General features: G+C 41.8%; 1 protein-coding gene across 1 annotated transcript; it reads right to left on the bottom strand.

The window, feature by feature from the left end:
- Positions 1 to 1,853: 1,853 nt before the first annotated feature.
- LOC310950892 (lysosomal-associated transmembrane protein 4B-like) lies at positions 1,854 to 14,824 on the bottom strand (the record flags this gene model as incomplete). The annotated part of the gene is made up of 7 exons (XM_083918920.1): positions 1,854 to 1,983; positions 7,208 to 7,303; positions 12,040 to 12,138; positions 12,348 to 12,470; positions 12,809 to 12,882; positions 13,635 to 13,746; positions 14,726 to 14,824. 7 exons carry the CDS (start codon positions 14,822 to 14,824, stop codon positions 1,903 to 1,905), a joined length of 684 nt encoding a protein of 227 aa, XP_083775046.1. The 3' UTR covers positions 1,854 to 1,902.
- Between the last annotated feature and the right edge of the window lie 2,149 nt (positions 14,825 to 16,973).

The raw sequence follows: 16,973 nt of genomic DNA, 5'->3' as shown, positions 1-16,973 counted from the left end.
ACTCCATCCACTCTGTTTCTCTGATTACTCCCCCTCTGACTCCAACCACGGAGGCACCTCTTGTTTGACTCAGTCTGTTGGTAAAACAGTAACGATCTGTGGATTCTTTTACTAACACAAGCCTTGACTGAACCCCTTTATTTTACCCAAGCTGCATCCTTAAACATTTCATGAGATCAGTAAACTTAGTTCTTACATAAAAGAATGGAGAGCTTAATGGCTTCATTTCTCTACAAAGCCTGTCCCTTATGCTTTCAGATTAAGGGACACTGAAGGCATTTCATTCAGAGATTTAAGGAATATTTGACATATATTAAAGGGGGTTGTCTAAATGATTGCATGTCTTAGAATCTTTTTTTAATACTATCCATTGTGTGAGACTTTTAGAACAAGTCTTTCCTCCAAGCGATCCAACTACTGTTCATTTATATTGCCCTGCAGTCTAGAAGGTCATAGCAACTGTGAAAGAGGTGTGACGCTTAAGTGACGCTTGGATGAACTCTCCATGTTCCCTTTTGAGCAGCAGTATATAGAAAGACCTGGTAAGTAGTCATCATAATTCCAACCACTCTGTGGAGACCTGCCTGCCACACAATGAGCACCTGTATACACAGTCACCTCTTACCAATAGTTTCCAGGGGCACATGAGTCCTTACACATGAGCACAAGAGTATACAGTGTGAAACAACAACTTTTTTTTAGTTCATTCACAAGCTTGTGCCTCACATTCAAAACAAAACACAAACATGTGTCAGATAAATTAGATTTTATTGGACAAATAAATGTCACATCTATTTTTCATACAGCAGCAGCCCTCAGGTTTGACCTTTGTGTCCTTGCAGGACATTATGGAAGCAGCTTGCCAATAACTGCATCTGGTGGAGCAGACCTGTGTGTTTACACAGACCAGAGGCTCACATTCGTTTAATTGAAAAAGCAGGGACCATATTTATTGAGCTCCTGAACATAGAGAGGCCTGATCTGGAGTCATTGCAATAGGGTCCCTCAAGCAACTCATTCATAGTGACTTCAAAGAGCAAACTGATTCCAGATCAGTGCTACTTCTGTGCTGTCAAAATAGATAAACAGCAGCCTAAGCCACTTCTCATCAATCAGTAGAAACACACAATTACATTTAAAAGTTATGAAGCTAAAGCAGCACAACTCAACACTCCTGATTTTTACAACACCAGACAGTTGTCTTTGTAGTGAATGAAACAGTAAAAGAAGGTGATATGTTCGATATACACTAGGTTGCTCTTTGATCATGTCAGAATACAGGCAGATGCATTTCTTTGGGAAAACTTCCAGTCAAGGTGACACTTCACACATCTATCTATAAAGACATATAAAGGACACCCCATCAGAGAGAAAGTTAGGAATAAAGGCAATCCAACCCTGATCATGAGCAGAGACACGACAAACAGGAAACTCATTACTGTGGGCAATACGATCGTCATTTCTGCATTTGTGCATAAGTTACATATGACTACCAAAGGTAGGACACATAAAATACTATCACAGGTACACACAGGGCGTAAATAGAATTAATACAAATATATAGAATCTATCAAACTAGAGCCTTATTATACCCATGTTCAAATGCATTAAAATGTGCATCAAATCTGGAATTAAAGAAACAGAAACAGGGCAGACGCATGGAAGAATCACAGTGAGAATATAAATAAATACCAGGATGGGATGAGAGGTCACGGTGGTGCTAGAGGTGGTCGCATGTGTGTGAGATGATTGTGTATGTGTCAGTGCATGCATATGTGTGCTGTAATGTGTGTGTACCTACAATATATCCATGAATATAATGTACACTGGAGAGGCAGTGTGGTGCATAAATCTGGCTGGGGGTTTTAATTAACAGCAGGGTCCAGTCAGCAGGAACATTTCTCATGCCGTAGCAGTGGTGTACAGTGGAGGAGCCTGCTTGGGAGGGACGCTGACACTGTCGTCATACGGAGGTAGCAACACCTGGAGATAAGGAGGAAAGAAGAGGAAACAGGAGTGTCAAACTAATGCAAAAGGATGAGAATTCTGTCAATGTTTGAGCCTGTTTTTGTTTAAGTTGCATAATGTTACATCAGCTTTGGTGCAATTTCAAACAGAAGAATTAAACAGTAAAACTGGTACTTTGGATTAAGTGAGGCCAGGAGGACTCTGCGTTTTAAACCAAATACGATTATGTAAATACGAAAGGCAAGGCAGCTTTATTTGCATAGCACAATTCATACACATTTCATTCAACTGGTGAACAATTACATAAAAGCAAAAAAGACATACAACAGAAAGTGTCTTTTAAAACAGCAGTGGAGGGTCTTCATTTTTTTTTTTCTTAATGTTCTACTTCACATCCAAAATGCCTTGTGTATACATCGTAGATCATAAAAGGTGCATTTTGTCATATGCAGAGTATATAGCAACTATCATGCCTCTGTATTGGAGCTTTGTTTTTCACTTCACAGTAGAATCACATCGGCTTTGAGAAACAGAAATATTGAAATAGTATCTATTTAAAAAGCCTGCTATTTGTCCTCTGTTTATTCTGCATCACAACAGAACACACAGTCAACCTGTGTAACATGTGTTCCACTAATGGATGAAGCAAACATATCACGGTGCTGAAGCTTGTGCCCCCTTGGTAATTAATGTCCATTTAGCTCTGGGTTTAAAAGTACAGAGCAGCTGGAATACTCATTAAACAGAAGGCATCCTTTTTTTAGGTTTTCCACTTTTTGGGTAATTGCTAATTCCAATAATGTGATTTAGACTGCAAAAATGATGATTAACATTAACATATTACGTTTGAAATCAAGGCTGAGTTGAGTTGGGGAGTCTAAATCAAATATTAGTAAACTTTTAAAGCCCCCTCTCCAAACTATTTGTGTACAGTACAAATTAAAAGCAGCTTCACTATTGAATTCTTGGATGAGCAGACTAGTGCTGACCGACTACATTAGTCAATTCATTGATTAACTGAGTGAAACAAAAATGAATGAGCAACATTTTCGATAATGGATTCGTAATTAAAGTCATATTTTAAGAACAGATGCCAAACATACGCTGATCACAGCTTCTCAGATGTGGATATTTGCTGATTTTCTTACTTGTATATGATAGTAAAATTGTCTTTGGACTGTTGGTCAGACAAAACAAGAGGTTTAAATATGGGCTTGGGATATGATAAATGGTGAGGGACATTTTTCCCAATTTTCTATGACAGCGTATTGGGGCCAAGTATGGAAAAAAAAACATAATTACAGACTTAGGGGAGGGGGGTAATATTTAGCACAACAAACACTAGCACTAATTAACACTAACACTAATTAATAAAACACTAGACGTGTAAAACAAAACTCTATTTTCCCGTCTTTTAATCTCATAAGTCTACTATCTTTTTCTTGCAAATTTGCCACTTTTTTCTTGAAATATTACCCCCCTTATTTTTATTATGTCATTCACCCTTCACACTGGAAGTAAGCATGTTTCCTTGTAGGATTACACTCCAAAAAAGCAGAAATGTGTTCAGCTCAGCAAATTGCTCACCAAACCACTCTTCTCCAGTTTGTCATAAACCTGTTCACACATCTTTACAACATTTACGAGAAAGACTTTCATTCAATTAAAAGTGTGAATCCCAGCTTCCTCTGTGCTTGTGTCTTTCTCAGATAATCAACCAGGAAGCAGAGCTGAGACTGTGTGGAGGCAGAACATCTTAGGAGTGACTCAACATTCACCATGGCTAACAGAAACGTAGGCTCTCAGTGGTTCTTCTGACTTCATATACAACAGCAACAGCATGTGTCTGACCTGTGTCTCCCATGGTTTAAACAATGAGCCATTGAGGGTTTCCGTCCACACGGACAGACTCAGTCTCCCGTCACTAGTGCAGCGGCCTCACAAATCCTGTTTTTGTTCCAGTATCGGCTAGATATTGACTTTTGAAATGAACATTCAAGCTTAAATCTAACCACTGTTTTGAATAATGCTTTTCTATAGTTAGAATCAAAACTACCCACGTTAGAACAATTCACATTTTTCATTTATTTCATTTTTATTTAGAATAATACTAGCCCTGCCCTTCCATTCACAAACAATGCTGCATCTTTATCCATATATTCTATAGATCATCAACTGGTGAGGATTCCAACTTTTTTATCCAGGATATGTAGCTTTAGTGTCAGTCTTAAATTAAAACAAGTACCAAGCCATCATGTGAAGATTTCGATCTCAGCACTCCATAAGCGAAGACATGTTGTGATAAAAAGAGCTGTGACAGAGAGAGAGAAAGCAGCTGTGGTCGAGTGAGCCAGGGCGTGAATGAAGAGAGCCTGATCGTTTCACAGCAGTAATGTTCTGCACAAATAAAGACATCCACACCTTCGCTAACCCTGTGGGAAGATGGCACGCTGCTGGATTTTGTGTTAATGCAGAACTTCTGTAGTGTGTGTGTAACATAAAATATATACTTTGTATAGACGTAAGTGTAAAATCTGTGTGTAGACCTATATGTGAATATCACTCAATCATACAGGCTTTCTGCTATATATCTTTTTTTTTAACATCTGTAGTGCTTCACACCATATAGTCCTGTGTGTGTGTGTGTGTGTGTGTGTGTGTGTGTGTGTGTGTGTGTGTGTGTGTGTGTGTGTGTGTGTGTGTGTGTGTGTGTGTGTGTGTGTGTGTGTGTGTGTGTGTGTGTGTGTGTGTGTGTGTGTGTGTGAGAGTAGGAAATACAAATGTATGACATCTGTACAAAAATGTAAATAAAGGTACAGTTGTATGATGACACTATGGACAGCTGATGCTGCTGTGCCACTCGTCCTATTTAACTGACGCTGCTTTTAAATGACGGCTTCGAGACAAGGATGACTCATTTTGTTAAATGCCTGTTTCCTCGCCTCCTCTCTCCACGTGGCTCTTCCTCGTCTCATCTGATCACATCTCGGGTAGGACTCAGATGTGAGGAGAGGAGTCGAGGGAAGGAATCAGGAATGTACAACTTTGGAATTGGGACAAAGGGAGAGTTTTAGCATTAGCATTAGTTTATACTAGCTAGCTACAGCTAACCATATCTGCTAGCAACGGTGGTCATTTCAACCACTCTGAATGGAAAATCTGCCAGTTATCTCTGCAAACTGCTTATGTACTGTGGGAGAATGGAAACTGCTGGACTGACAGAAGTTGCAGTAATCTCAGGGAGTGAGGCTGGATCATTATCACCCATATCCACCTATATGCATTTGTTCTAAATGCATTTCAAGTGTTACTGATGGTTTCTCCTTTATTGCCAAGTAAAGCACCTGATTGTGTGTGAGTGACTTTTCTTTATGTGCAGGAATCTGGTACATATGGAACACATCAGGGCACCTTGGACCAAACGGCTATATAGCCATGCAAGCTGCTGACCAAAAGCCACAAACCTGCCTGTGGGCTGTGGGGAGCTCTAATTGAATACATAAGGCTCTAATTGGAAAAGCATACTTGCAGAGGTGAGGCTAGTGTTAGGAAGCCATGGAACAGGCTGCTGTTTTTCTGCTACTTTTTACAAATTATGTCAGAGACTTAGAGAAGGCCTCCTGTTCCTCTCTTTACAGCTCAGGTGTTTTACCCATCAGGAGTCTCTGTTTCATAAGAGCCCACATCACATCACATGCAGCCACACAGTGTATTATAGTGTGGTGGATTGTTTCAAATTGTGTGGAATGGTACACTCAGATGAGTCTTAAGCTGCAGACTGAAGAGTGAACATGTTGCTCAAAATACCTGCAAGGTCAGTAATAGAGCCAGCTGTTGATTTTGCAATAGTCAAAACAGGTCATTAGTGTTTCTGCAGCCTACTTTTTCCTCTCCATGGTTTGACTAGCTATATGAGGTGTGTGGGCAGCAGGGTAACAGTGGTCAGGGGGCCAGGCCTGAGAAACAGGACACCAACAGGAGACCCAGAAACACCCAGACAAAGATCACTTACTGTACTATGCTTCCTCCGCCACCATCCTAATGGCTTTGCCAGTATGGAGCCTCATCTCTCTGTCCAAGTCTGTTCATTCATCCATGCATGTAAAACTAACTGCCATGGCAGGCCATCTTTATACTTCCTTCCTCCCACAACATGATGACTTTACAGTTACCAGACTGGCCTGAGGAAACCCTTGCAGACTATGAAAATGTGACTCAAGGTCTGGATTGAATTGTTTTGTTGCCTTTGGAGGTGGAAGAAGCAGCAATTCAAGATCAGATATTTTTCATGTTGGGTCTCTAGATGACAACATAGACATAAAGGATAGTTTAATGGACTATGAATTTGGCAACATATTGCACACAGTGATGGTTTTTTGCTACTGTACTTCTACATTTCATTAATATCTGCTGACTTGTTCTTATTTTTTTTTGCTCAAAAAAAAAGTATTTGTTCAGCTGTACACAGCAAGTGAGGAATTATCTGTTTGTAGTATGTAACAGCTAATTGGAAAATGTTATTAACATTCACACAGGTGGTCTGGCGGGAAAAGAACTTTTTTTTTCATTCCTGGTTTTCTTTAAAGAGGACCTTTTATGCTTTCTGTCTTCTCTGACCTTTAAATGTTTTCATACTGTTGTGTAGTCATGTTAAAAGACACCAAAGTATCAAACCATGATGCACATGCATTTAGACGTGAGCCCTGTTCACCGCCTGGCTCAGCTGTGCTCAGTTCTGAATGCTATGCTCTATAGGAATCATGAATAACAAATTATGACCAGAAAAGTAGTATAACAGGTGATCTTTAACTGTAATGTGTCCTCCCAGGGTAAAAAAACAGCTAAACATCTTCTGAATAACTGATAAGTCCGCTAATATTTTTTTCTTATTATCAACAAAAAACAAACAAATGTGCCATAAAGCTCCTTTGTTGTCCAAAATTGATTTAAAATCCCCAGTGTGCCACACTGTTGCACTGGGTACTTCATTTTCACTTAATCCCCCATACACCCCATATACTTTTTGAAAGATATATGTTTTGCTAAAAAAAACAATGCGCCAGCACAACAGATAGGCGGTGAACTAACTAACGAAGTATTGAGAGACAGACTAACACGATGTTGGTTTTGGTATTTTCATAGGATTTGTTGCCAATGACAAAAGTACAGGACATGATATGCCCATCCTCATGAGTTAACCGTGGTAATATGGTAAAACAGATCAGTGGACGTGACTTACCGTGGTGTCATTTGTCGTGACATAGAGCAGGATTTCAGAAGAACCCCGGCCGCTCACATATCTGTAGCAGTTCCACACACAGGCAATCAGGTAGGCCTGATATCACACAGAAAGAGACCACAGATCAGAAGCTTGAACTGCATAACGTCAACATCATCTTCTATTTAGCAAAGTCACAAGTACTACTTAAGGTCATTGTAAGTAATCATGTATTTGATTGAGTCTAAGCGAACATATTTGTGACAACACACACAAATGGTTGTTAACCATACCAGCGCCATGGCTCCATGGATGGCTCTTTGCTAGTCTGTCCACCACTTTGGTCAAGACTTAAAGTTGTACTCCACAAGATTTGAGATCCTTGTTTCTAGCGGCCTCTGTGGCAGTAAGATGTAACTGCAGGTGAGCCTGTTCTTTCAGAGCCTCCATCTTGCCAAGTTAATGGTTACTATGTGTTGACTTTTTTGCTCTTTTGTAAACTTTATTGAAACACATTCACCTCTCTACTTCCAGTCCGTCCCCTTTATGTTACCCCCTTAAATATGTACACACACGTTCCTTTTACATTTCTACTCTTACTACAAGCCAACTCAGAAGTTGAGGTTCCCGAGTTCCGATCACAGGTGAACGCAGTTCCACACGATCTGGGCCGACAGACCAACCGCTGTCAGCAGCGTCACTAACATGGCGGCTCATTTACATCTAGAGAGGGAATGTCTCCACAGACACAGATATTGGAAAACTCCTCAAAAAGACAACACGGCTTTCATTAGTGGGTCACATGATCACCATTGTTTTAACTCACTCTTTGATGGATATGAACTTAAAAGACAAATAAATAGATGAAAATCTTACGGAGTACAACTTTAAATTAGAGATGCACCGATCCGATACCCTGATCCGATATCTGCTCTGATACTGACTAATTAGCTGGATCTGATATCGGATGTAAGAGGCCGATCCAGCATTCTGATGCAGTCATTCCTGTTTTATTAATATCATACACAGCAATACAGTTACAGCGATCTAATCACCTCAGTTCTATGTTTGCAACACGTTAGGGTTTTATATTACATTTTAAAATATCTGCTTGCAGTGCACTTTACATGGAAGTGTTATTTCTTTCTTTTTGCTGCTAATGTACACTTAAATAATATTAAGTACATTTATATCTGTGTTAATTTGTTACCTTGTTTTTAACAAGGCTAAATGTTTATGTCAAGCCTGATGCCTTCACTCACATGGACAGGTATCCGGTTCATTCATTCAACAGTAGTATTGGATCAGTATCAGGTATCGGTCGATAGGCTCAGCCCAGGTATCAGTATCAGATTGGATCGGAAAAAAATGGATCTGTGCATCTCTACTTTAAATATCTCAAATATTTAATGGATTGCCATGACAATTTGTACATACACAAACGTCCCTCTTAGGATTAAGTGTAATTAATTTGGTGATTCTTTTACTCTTCAGCACCATCATGACGTCAAAAATCAAATTTGTCCAATGCTTTGGTTTATCGCTAAATACCCACACAATCAAGGCCATTCCCATCAGCCTCAGCTGTATTTTGTGTCTGGAGAAACAGTTTTAAGTTGTTTTATGTAGTATTGTCATTTCAGGAAATTAACTTTTCCTCATTATTATGTTATGCAATTAGGCCATCTCCTTCCCAGAGAGGCTTTGGTGTAAGTGCCACCCTGTCCTTTATTTTCTACACAGTCATAGACGGCACCATAACATGCACACCAAAAGTACGTTATTCAAGGAAAGTCTGACACTGTAAATAACTCACATAAAATACAGATAATAATCCATTCCCCCACTTGTTGACTGTAGACTGTTTTCAAGTTCTACCTGAGGGTTGCATTCATCACTTCAGAGCAGCAAAAACAAGTTCCTGTTGTTCTCTGTCATCCAGGAATCATCTGGCTCTCAACAGGAAGCTTACTACTGGAACTCCCGGCCAAACACAACACCATCTGCTAAATCCATCCGCCTGTACAAACCAAAGCCAGACTGAGCTCTCTAACTTCTGTAATAACCCAATTAAGAAGCCTCTTTAATACTCTGACAGCTAAGTTATTTTAACAGCCTCCACAGGGATCTGCAGAGATCCATTTGCAGCAACAGAGATCACAAAATGTAGCTCCCAGTCCACAGCAATCAGTCAGAAATGACTCCACACAACTACTGATTCAAATGCAGATTCTGAAGGTACCACGTGGGCTGTTCAATCTAAAAATCCCTTATCTATGACAGTCCAAACCATAACCTGCTACTGAAATTAGCTGTTTGTCTTATTAGCTCAGACTTCACATCAGTTAATACAGCTGCATCATATCTACAACAACAACTTCACTGGATTGTCTCTAGTTACACAATACAAACCCCATACAAGGACTGAGAGGCCATAGCCATGCTAGCAGCTCTCTCAGCTGCATAGCACTGCTTTGAGCTAAATGCATTTTAGATATCAAGACATGGATGGCAGGAAATTTCCTACAGCTCAACCAGGACAAAACAGAGATTTTACTCATTGGTCCTGAGGGCCAGAAAGAGAAACTTTTACCAGAGTTACAGAAATTTAAACTATCACAATCTGTAAAAAATCTGGGTGTGATTTTTGACTCTGAGCTCAGTTTTATTCCACACATTAAAAATATAACAAAAATAGGTTTTTACCATCTTAAGAACATAGCCAGAGTCTGCCCGTTTCTCTCTCAGGCCAGCACGGAGGTGCTGATGCATGCTTTTATCTCTTGTCGTATAGACTACTGTAATGCCCTGCTCTCTGGACTTCCCAAAAAGAGCATTTCGAATCTACAATTATTACAAAACTCAGCTGCACGAGTGCTGACACGGACCAGAGGGCGGGAGCACATAACACCAGTTTTAAAGCTGCTGCATTGGCTCCCCGTCCGTTTCAGGATTGATTTTAAAGTTCTTCTACTAGTTTTTAAGTGTCTTAACGGTCTTGGGCCCTCTTACCTATCTGATTTGCTTTTACCTTATCGGCCGACGCGGACCCTGAGGTCCTCCGGCACCGGCCTTTTAACCATACCACAGGTTAGTTCAAAAAAGCACAGGGAGGCGGCTTTCAGTTATTATGGGCCCCGACTGTGGAACAGCCTGCCGGAGAGCCTCAGGGTCGCGGAGACTGCTGAGGTTTTTAAAAAGAGGCTTAAGACCCATCTTTTTAACCAGGCTTTTAGTTAATTGATTTCTTTTAGGCAGTGCTAATCAGAGCACTTTTTATCCTTTTTTACTGTTTTAATCTCTGTGTTTTAGCCTTCATGCTTTTATTTATTTTTATGGCCTCATGTCTTATGCTCTTATGGTTTTATCTTCTATTTCACGTTTTAGCCTCTATGCTTTTATGCTTTTATGTTTTAGTCCCTCGTTTTTAGCCTCCATATTTTAACCCTTTACTGTTTTAGGCAACAGTTTTTAATCTCCAGTGTTTCCTCAGGGGGCCTGCCAGTTTGGGAGTTGTCTCTGATCTTGGCCGCGGGGGGTGCTGTCCCGTGGACGGTTCCGGCCCGGGCGGCTAGAGGGCTCTGCACTTTGGTGCGGAGGCTCCTGTCTGCTCGGGTCGGGGTGGTCTCTGTGGCGGTGCTCACTGTGACCTTGGACTGGGATCTCTCCCGGTGTGGTTGGCCCCCCAAAAGGTAGCTTCCTCTAGACTCCTCTGTACCTCAGGTCTCGCTGCACGGCCATGTCTCTGTAGTGACAGCTAGCGTTGGTGTAGGTGTGAGTCTGTGTATCTGTGTGCCTGCATGGCTGTGTGTGTTTATGTGAATGTGTGAATGAACGTATATACATTTGTATGTGTCTCTGTGCATGACTGTGGGAGGGTTGGGTTCTTTTAACTTTCTTCTCCTGATTTTATTTGATGTTTCTCTTTTTCTGTACATCTCTGTGAGGCACTTTGCGATACTTTTCTGTATGAAAAGCGCCATATAAATAAAGTTTGATTTGATTTGATTTGATTTAAATGCTAATGTTAGAATGCTAACATATCAGTGTTTAGGAGATAATGTTTACTATGATCACCATCTAAGTTTAGGTTGTTAGACTGACAGGAATGCAATTAGTCTTGCATGCATTTGGTCAAAACAAAACAAAGTATTGGACTAATTCTTTTTGGTGACAATCTATTGAGAGGAGGAAATGAATGTTCCCGTGGTATTCATGGTAATTCATCCATTTGTCAATCTCATGGTGCCACTAGAGGAAAAGTCAGGTATATCTATTGGTAGATCCCATTTTACTATCAGCAGTTAGAAATTATTTTATAATCCTATTCCCCAGGCGACATTTGAACATGTCCCAGTATGAAAAGCACAGGTATAATGATAAAATAGTTATGATGTCTGAATTCCATTTAGCTGCGTCAGTTTCAAAGTCGTGGTAGTGTGCAAGCAGTCGCACTGTCACGGCTTACTGGAATACTTCAACAGAAACGTGTCATTGTTAATGTTGCCTGTAACTAGGCATTCATGTTTTTTTACTATAATAAGTCAATAAGTCAAAAATGTCTGAAGTGCAAATAGCCTATTTGACAGCATCTGATGTGAGATGCATAACTTTTGCCAAAAACCTCCCAAGATCATTTCAGTAGGACATCCCATGGGGCTTCTAAACCTTTGGGATCTATATAAAGTCACCTGGACAGAAAGTTACATAAAAAGCAGGTGCCTAAGTCACAGGGTTGCATAATACATCTTTTCTTTGTTGTATTGCAAACATAAGCCTGGCAGGCCTGTAAAAACTGAAAGTGATGTTAAACACATGGAGAAGATATGTAAATTAAGGTATAAAAACACTACCTTGAAGCCGAGAATTGAGCCGATGAAGAGCAGCACGATGAGGACCAAGCACACATTACTGAGAGCAGCGATCTCCTCTTTGTAGGGGAAGTTGTCAGGCTGCACGGGAGTCAGAAAAACAGAAGCAGCAGCGACACCATTAAACTAACACCGTTAGATAGTAGAGGCATCTGTAGCTGTACATTGATCGATACTGACATGTGAAATGAAAAGTCAAATGCTGGCTATGTGAACCTGAAAGAAGTAAATATTGTGCTGTTAGATGTCACTAACTCCACTTTAAAGAGGTAACACTTGAGGTGACCTACCAGTTGCTGCAGGTAATCCTGTATGGTGTTTGGGTACACCACAATGCTCACAGCGACCAGAGTGTTGAGAGCAAAGTCAAATAATTGGTAGCAGAAAAATGGGATGATCCAGGCGGCACGCAGCTGAAACGGAGATATGTCTTTTAGCTATTTAAGGTAAGCTGATGTATCTATCATACATCAGATCTTGATCTGGGTTGCAAGGATGTTACAGTGTGTTTAAAATAATAAAAAGGAGGGATGGTGTTTGGATTTGATATGTTTTCAAAGACTTCAAACAAAGATGTAGTGTTAGCCTGGCAACATTAATATATATTTTAAACCGTCTGAAACCCATTAATGTTAAGATGCTCTGATCTGACTAACACAATCAGTGTTTAAGAGCATGATACTGTGTTTTGATCAGCAGCATTGTGCAACTATTGTAGAATCATGAACATTGGAATTCAGCATTATTTTACCTTGTATGCACCGTATGTTGCCATGCCACATATAAGTATCATCAGAAGAGAGATCGCTGAGGCGATGCACATGTCTAAAGCAGAGAGAGATGTAGTTAAAAGTCACTCATATTATGTACTGCAGTGTAAGTTCACTTTGGCTGAGGCACATTCAATACCAAATCAGAGTTCACAAAATCATGTTCAGCTGACAAATGACACGCTGACATGCTATCACCCTCTATTCTCCCTCCGTGTCAGCCTAACCTCATATCAACATAACATAACTAATCATTCTGTCACAGAAAAATAGCGCCAGGCAAAACCAAAATACAAGGGGTGGCAGCAGCTGGCCCAGCCTGCAGTCCTGGATCATAGGACACCTTAATCCTTTGGAACTGGGACACTACAGTATTCCGAATCAGAGGCTACCAGCAGCATGCACTGTGGGCCACCTCCACTCAGACTGTTCCAGTGTACACCTGGTGTGTTAAGAAGGCTTTTCAAATGCTCTGCACATATGGACATTAGGCTTGCATGTCTGTGGCTTTGGGTGTTAAATTTAAAAAGAAGTGCTGACCATCGTCTAGACAAATGTGTGAGGTCCCTGTAGTAACGCAATAAATCATTGTATAAGTCAGTTGACAAGAGGGAAAGGCTATCGGGAAAAGATGAAGTCATCTGTCACAGTCAGTTATAGGAGAGGCCAGTGGAGGTTTCTTACAGAATGCAAAAAGCTGTTTACCTGAGTAAATGTAATTATATGTAACAAAAACTCTTAACATATTGGAATACTAACACACACAGGGACATTTACTAAAAAGTAATGTCCTTCTGGGCTACTTACTTGCGTCATCCATGACATCCAGGTCATTAGCCAACTCAGCGCTGGTCAGGTGGTACTGCTCAGGATCACTGAGCGCTGTGAGCAGGATGAGTAACACCACGGCATTGATGAGCTTAGGGACGGAGGACATATGGGTAGATAAATGCAACAATATGGACAAGCAGGTGGGGAACAATATGGGCAGGAAGACACAGTGGAACAGTGAGAATGCAAAAGGGCAGGTGTTCAAGGTATCCTGACATGTAAAGATTTCAAAATGATCATGAGCTGCAGGGTAACAAAAGGAAATCCTAACACAGTCACCCTAGAAAACCCAGATAATAATTAGACTGTATCTAGAGATAATGTAGCCATGTTGAATTACAATCTACTGTTAATGCTCCAGTCACATACATTGGCTTTTGTGTTGGTCTGACTGTCGCAGCTCATTATGCAGATGACTCATACATCCCCATTGATCAGGTGAATGTAATGGAAAATTCTCTGCAGTCAATAGGCCTGACACAAAACCTGCTACCTGAAGAGGCCAAGTGCTCATTTATTCATAGGGAGCGGAGAGAGAATTTTTCCACATGTAGGGTTTGGTTTACCCTCTCCTGCTCATTCAATTCAAAAGAGATGCATTCAAGAGACGATATCTCCCATTGAGAGTGTGATAGTACAAAAAGAACATAAAGCCTATTTTCACGTTTGGATCTTGCAAAATCACTTTGAAACAATACAATATGAGTTATTTTTAATGACAGAGGTTTAAAGTATAATCAATCAAGGATAAACCCACTAAAACGCATGTGACTAATGCCCATTTCAATATACAGAAGCCTCTTTATTAGGCCTCTTTAAGTCAACTTTACCTGAGTAACTTTAAGTATTACCACTTTAAAGTTTACTGATATATTAAAAATGAGAAGAATGGAATTCCTTTCTGTGAGTAAGAATTGTTGTTTTAATAATAATGTACAGTAATACACTCACAAACCCAACCTTATCAAAAAACAACGTGCACACAGTCTGAATGCTCTCTGAGGGGATCCTGTTTTCCCTGATGATCTGTTTCTGGAAGCAGTGAGGGACAGATAGGCGGTGCTCACCATGTACCAGACCCCCAGGATGACGGTTCCTGTGCGGACATGGCAGCACAGACAGCAGCTTGTGGAGTACCAGCGGTCCCACGGGGAGATCATCATCATGTCTGCTAACAACTGCGCGAGCAAACGCTGTCGGTGTCGGTAAAAGAAAGAGCCCCTGCTGTCCTGTCAACGTCCACTGAGCATCGGTCCTAAATGACGACCGCCCCTGACCTGGCCGTTAGGTATCACCGTGAGCAGCTTAACTGAACGGAGCGGCGTCAAGCCAGCGTCAGGGAAACATTTCACTTCCGGTTTCAAAGTAAAACACCAAACATTAATTCGTGTTGACATTATTAGGGCCCGAGCACCACCATCGGCCCAGGGAAACTTTGTTTCTTATATTGGCTTTTGGGAGGCTTCCTCATACTCAAAAACTCCCCAAACTTGTCATAAAAATCCGGAGTGGTAAAAATTGACATATTTCATTGGTTTCAATAGTGGCCATGGCAAATGGGCGATGCAAACTGGCTCGCTAAAACGCTCCATCTTTTCCCCTGACAATTATGCCATCATGCTCAACTCCATCCTTTCTGACTCACTTGACTCGTCTGCCCCGTGGAAAACTGCCTCTGTCTCATTTAATAACCCCGCCCCCTGGTACACCCCGGAACTCCGCACCATGAAACAGACCGGCCGTCAACTTGAACGTCTCTACAAACAAACCAACCTCACCGTCCACACCGAAGCCTACCAACAACACATCTCCTCCTACCATGACACTCTTCAAGCAGCTAAATCCGCCCACTTCTCCACCCTCATCAACAGCACCAACCGGAACCCCCGCATCCTTTTCTCTACCGTCAACAAACTGCTCCAGCCACCCTCCTCCCCTGACCTCTGTAACTCTTTCCTTCTTGCGTTTAACAATAAAATATCCCAAATCCGCTCCTCCCTGACTGCCGCCATCAATAACTCCTCCACCCCAACAACTTTGCCTCCATCCCCCCTTGGCCTGATCTCCCGCCCTTCCCTTCTCTAACTGCCTTCTCCCCTGTTGACACCTCCGACATCACTGCATCAAAGACAACCACCAGCTCTCTTGAACCCCCTCCCAACAACCCTTACCAACCTCATCCCCCATCTCACCACTCACTTCAATCAGTCTCGTCCGTCACCCCCATACTCAAAAAGACCACCTCTGACCAAGCCAACCTTTCCAACTAGCGCCCCATTTCCAACTGACCTATCTTCTCCAAATCTCTAGAACGCATTGTCGCCGCCCAACTCCACACCCATTTGCAGTCCAATAACCTCTATGAACTCCTCCAGTCTGGCTTCCGCCTACTTAGCAGCACAGAAACTACCCTGGTCAAAGTCATCAACGATCTCCTCACCTCTGCAGATTCTGGTGCCCTCAATGTCCTGCTACTACTCGACCTCAGCGTAGCCTTTGACATTGTCAACCATTGCATCCTCCTTCAAAGGCTGCGCCAACAGGATGTTGGGGGCACTGCACTCGACTGGTTCACCTCCTACGTCACTGACAGGCAATAGTTCATATCCCCGTCTGGAAATCCACGCGCTCTCCTGTTACTCAGGGCTCAGTCCTCGGCCCCCTCCTTGGCCCCCTCCTCTTCATCTGCTACCTCTTCCCCCTTGGTCACATCATCCGCACACTCAACCAGGACTTCAATTGCTATGCCGATGACACCCAGATCTACATCAGCAGCAAAACCACCGAAAACCCTCCCCTCACCCACATCAAAACCTGCATCCCTACAATAAAGACATGGCCGACTCATAACTCTCTTAAACTCAACAGCGACAAAACAGAGCTCGGTGTCATTTGCACAAAATCCACCCTCAACAAAACTGGACCCATCTCACTCACCATAGACACCTCGACTATCACTTCCTACCCCCTGGAACGCAACCTTGGCGTTATCCTGGACCCCATCCTCTCCTTTGGTCCCCACATCAGCTCCATTGTCAAGACCTCCTACTTCCACCTTTGCCGCATTGCCAAGATCCGGCACAGACTTTTGAACTCTCTCTCCCCCAACCTGTCCACGACTCTCCCTCACACAAAAAGTTTCTTTGGTGAATTCTGACTGGGTTCTGTGGAGTTGGCAAAATTTTATGCAACCTGCTGGCCGGACAGTTGCGAGAAAGATCAGCACTGAAGTGGCTTAACTATGGTTAAAAGGGAGATAAAAAAAAAACAGCATAAAAGCCTTGTTAAGATCATTCATTCATTCATTCATCTTCA

This window comes from Echiichthys vipera, assembly GCF_963691815.1.
Source record: "Echiichthys vipera genome assembly, chromosome: 8".
Taxonomy (NCBI): domain Eukaryota; kingdom Metazoa; phylum Chordata; class Actinopteri; order Perciformes; family Trachinidae; genus Echiichthys; species Echiichthys vipera.
Note: the sequence above shows the minus strand (reverse complement) of the source record. Positions and strands in the feature narration are given on the sequence as shown.